Source organism: Tupaia chinensis, unplaced genomic scaffold (genome assembly GCF_000334495.1).
Source record: "Tupaia chinensis unplaced genomic scaffold, TupChi_1.0 Scaffold143646_1, whole genome shotgun sequence".
In the NCBI taxonomy this organism is placed as follows: domain Eukaryota; kingdom Metazoa; phylum Chordata; class Mammalia; order Scandentia; family Tupaiidae; genus Tupaia; species Tupaia belangeri.
In genome coordinates, this window is record NW_006203494.1 from 612,372 (window position 1) to 616,534 (window position 4,163).

At 54.7% G+C, this 4,163-nt stretch overlaps 1 protein-coding gene across 1 annotated transcript in view; it reads left to right on the forward strand.

Moving 5' to 3' along the window:
- Positions 1-4,163, forward strand: part of TRNAU1AP (tRNA selenocysteine 1 associated protein 1) — a 19,199-nt gene that overhangs the window by 9,826 nt on the left and 5,210 nt on the right. Inside the window, exons 5-6 of the mRNA XM_006164600.3 lie at positions 1,764-1,895; positions 3,335-3,454. Of these exons, the coding sequence (XP_006164662.1) occupies positions 1,764-1,895; positions 3,335-3,454 (252 nt within the window). The remainder of the gene's footprint in view (positions 1-1,763; positions 1,896-3,334; positions 3,455-4,163) is intronic.

Genomic DNA, 4,163 nt, shown 5'->3' on the forward strand with positions numbered 1-4,163 from the left:
TCGACTACGTGGGAGTCCAGCGACATAGCCATTATGCTAACTGCTGGTCCCTCAAAACTTAATTTTTAAAAAAGGATTATTTAATTTTATTCCCACTTTTTAATTTAATTTAATTTATTTAATTCCGTTTGTTCTTATTACTTTTTTAAAAATTTGATCACAGAGGGAGAGAAAGGGAAAATAAGAAAGCAAGCCACCAGGTCTGAGACTCAAACCATGGTCTGCCACGTGGGAATCCAGCACCCTTAACCACCACATCACCTGCCGGCTCCTACCATTTTTCTTTTTCAAGAATTATATTTTTGGGGCTGGCAGATGGCATGGTGGTTAAGGGTCCTGGACTCCCACATGGCTGACTGCAGTTCAAGTCCCGCACCTGGTGGCTTGCTTTCTCACTTTCTCTCTCTCTCTCTGGTCAAATGAAAATGGATAAATAAATAAAAGAATAAAATAAAATAAAATAATTCTTTAAACAGAAAAACTTACTTAATTTTATTTGTTTAAAGAATTATTTTATTTTATTTATTTTATTTTATTTTTTTATTTGACAGGAGAGAAACAGAGAGAAGGAAAGTGAGAAAGCAAGCTGCCAGGTCTGGCTCGAACCGCAGTCAGCCATGTGGGAGTCTACTGTTCTAACCACCACTCTACCTGCTGGCTCCACTATTATTTTTTAATTTGACTGGAGAGAGAGAAAAGGAAAGTGAGAAAGCAAGCTGCCAGGTCTGGCTCGAACCGCAGTCAGCCATGTGGGAGTCTACTGTTCTAACCACCACTCTACCTGCTGGCTCCACTATTATTTTTTAATTTGACTGGAGAGAGAGAAAAGGAAAGTGAGAAAGCAAGCTGCCAGGTCTGGGATTCAAACTGTGGTCAGCCATGTAGTAGTGGTTAAGCCAGTGCCTTAACCACCATGCCACCTGCGGGCCCCTCATTTATTTGTTTAATTTGCCAGAGAGCACATACGCTCATCGGGGTGGGGGTGGGCGAGTGCGCGTTCTTCCAGGAGAGAGCACGCGCGTGGGAAGTGGCTGTGCCATGACCCCGTCTCCTCCACGTCGCCTTCTGGGACCCTGGACACAGGCCCGGCATGTTTCTCTAGCTGTTGGTTCTGGACTCAAATCATGCAGTTGGCTTACGGAGCCCAGCCGCCTTCATCACCAGCCTACAGGATGGCCCTCGTTTTAAAAACAATGTGAGAGACCATACCACGTCCTACAGAGCTAGACAGTAAACATCTGGCCCCAACAGAAAAGGTTTGCTGACCCCTTTATAAAAGTTTGGGGGTTTCCTGTCAGCCAGGCTTTAGGTTTTGAGAAGATGAAGTCCAGTTTTTTCTCTCTCTCTCGTATTTTTTTTCCTTTTTCTCTCTTTTAAGATATGAATTAAAGCTATGCGGGCCAACCTGTGGTGCAGCAACTAACCCCTGTGATCCACGTGGCCAGCTGCAGTTCAAATCCCAAGCCTGGTGGCTTGAAAAATGCAGTGAATGTAGAATATCTAGTTTTATTTTGAAGTACTTCAGAGGTCCGTCTCTGACCCCATGCTACATCAGCACTCACGGAACACTTGAAATCAGACAGGCTTTGTGTAGCCTGGGCGGGACTCGGGGCAGCGAACCACTTACGTGGCCTGCCAGGGCTGCTATAGCAGCCTCACCAGGCATGCGCCCGCGGGGGGCAGTAGGGTTCCCTGGGACGTGCCCAAGCAGCTCCTCAGAGGTCTGGGTCTTTTTCTCTGAATCTTGGGGTCTTTCCTTTCAGCCCAGAGTACTCGCTCTTCGTGGGGGACCTGACCCCCGACGTGGACGACGGCGTGCTGTACGAGTTCTTCGTCAAGGTCTACCCCTCCTGCCGGGGAGGCAAGGTGGTTCTGGACCCGGCAGGCGTGTCTAAGTAAGGCCCGACCTGTGGCTGGCGCCTGTCTGTCAGCTTCGCGGTCTCCTGTCCTGGGCGGGGCATCAGGACAGATGGCGCAGTGTCGTGAGGAGCCCAAATCTGGACCCAGACTGCCTGCCCTGGGCCCCAGCACCCGCACTGGCTCTGGGTACAGCAGAGGTCACTCAGGCGCTCTGACCCGAGTTCATCACCTGTAAGATGGGGCCAGTTAATAGGATTTGCTTATAGAATTGACGTATGAGTTGACAGATGCATATAAATTGGATAAGAAGCACGGAGACAGAGAGGAGTGGGAGAAAGCTCCCCCACGGCGTGGTCCCACCGCAGTCCCTTCCCCACTTCTCCCTCCTGTCCAGGTTTTGGGCACCTTATCTCTGCACCTGTGTGGCCCTTAGTAACGTGCACTCCTGCCTTCCTGGGTTTGTGGACAGCCCCAGGAGGCAGCCCTGGGGATGTGCACAAGCACCCTGCGTGGTTCCCAGGCTGCGGGCCTGGGGGTGGAGCTGCACCGCTGGCCTAGTAGGATCTGGCTACAGGACGGCCCCACATTTGTGAGTGTATTTGTCCCTACTGCTGAACTCGCCGGTGAAGGTAGGCATTTCCCGCTTCAAGCATGGAAAAGCCAGGCTAGTCCTGGAGCACCCAGGCTAAGCCTGGTGTCAGAGCTGGCGCCACGTGGTCAGCTGTAGTTCGAGCCTGGCCCTGGTGACTCGAAACTGTCCCCGTGCCCATGCGTGTCTAGAACCTTGACAGCATGGGCAGATGGAGGAGAAGGGACTGCAGCGTGACCACACCCCTCTGCAACAGCAAATGGGAAACCTCCAGGAAGGCTCAGCTCCTAGGAGTTACAGGCTCTGGTTTTGACAGTCTGACAAATGTGGGTTTGAATCCTGCTTCTGCTATGGTCTGGAGCCAGTCGCTAAGTCTCTGCAATTGTGTGGCCCTTAGTAACATGCACTCCCACCTTCCTGGGTTTGTTGGACAGCCCCGGGAGGCAGCCCTGGGGATGTCCCCACATACACCCGGAAATGCTCGCTTCTCGAGCACTCGGGAGAGCCGGATGCTGGTCTGAGTGCCTGGGCCCCAGGCAGCCCGGCACGGGGCAGGCTGTGTGCACCTGCACAAGTGACCTCAGCTGCTGCTGCCGCCTTCGTGAGCATCACAGTCCCGTCCCACACGGTGGAGGGAGGCCCCTCTGGGAGTGAAACCCGGGGTGCAGCTATCAAGCAGAATGGTGAACAGGAAGTGGGAGCTGTGCAGCTCTGGGTACTTCCTCCGAGGGGACAGTCGTCCCTTCTAGTAGCCGGTAGACCCCCCTCCTCGGTCATTCCTGCCCGTTCCCTGGCCCGTTCGTGTCCAACCCGCTTCCGCGTGCCCCGTGCTCAGCCCTCCCCTGTTGCCGTCCGAGTAACGTGCCCACTGTTTCCCTCCTGCAGGGGTTATGGATTTGTGAAATTTACAGACGAACTGGAACAGAAGCGAGCCCTGACGGAGTGCCAGGGGGCAGTAGGTCTGGGGTCCAAGCCCGTGCGGCTGAGCGTGGCCATCCCCAAAGCGTGAGTCCAGCAGGGTGTGTTGGTCTCTGGCTCCCCCAGACACTTCTCTGTTCCTGAGAACCTCGGCATCAGCATGTCACACGTGGCTCAGGGAGAGTGGGCGCAGTCGTGGGTGCCGAGCCTGCCGCCTGCCAGGCCGGGCGCAGTTGGGGTGCCGAGCGCCCACCATCTGCCAGGCCAGTTGCCGAGTGTGGAGCCCGCCGCCTGCCAGGCTGGCTGGGTCTTGGAACAGCTGTGGGACCCCTCTCCCCAGGAGCAGGGCAGGCCTGGGCACAAGGCCTTGTCCTTCAGTGCTGGAGGGGCTGAGTGGCCACCCGGGCCTGATGACTCTGCTTGTGCCCAGTGGGCCACTGCCAGGCACTTACCCATGTAACAGGGATCGAATGGGGGCCGGCAAGTGGCTTGGTGGTTGTTGGCGCTGAACTCCCACATGGCCAACAGTGCTTCAGGTCCCTGACCCAGTGCCTTGAAACTCAGCCATAGGACGTGTGTGCTCGCCAGCCAAAGAGACAGAGACAGAAAGTGAGAAATCGTCCCTCAGGGGGAATGGCCACGCCACAGTCCCTTCTCCATTCTCCTCTCGGGATCTTGGGCATGCATGCACACGTGCCCTGAGTGAGTTTAAGCCACCGGGTCTTGGACTCGAGCCGCGGTCGACTACATGGGAATCCAGCATCATAGCCATTACGCCAGCTGCTGGGCCCACAAA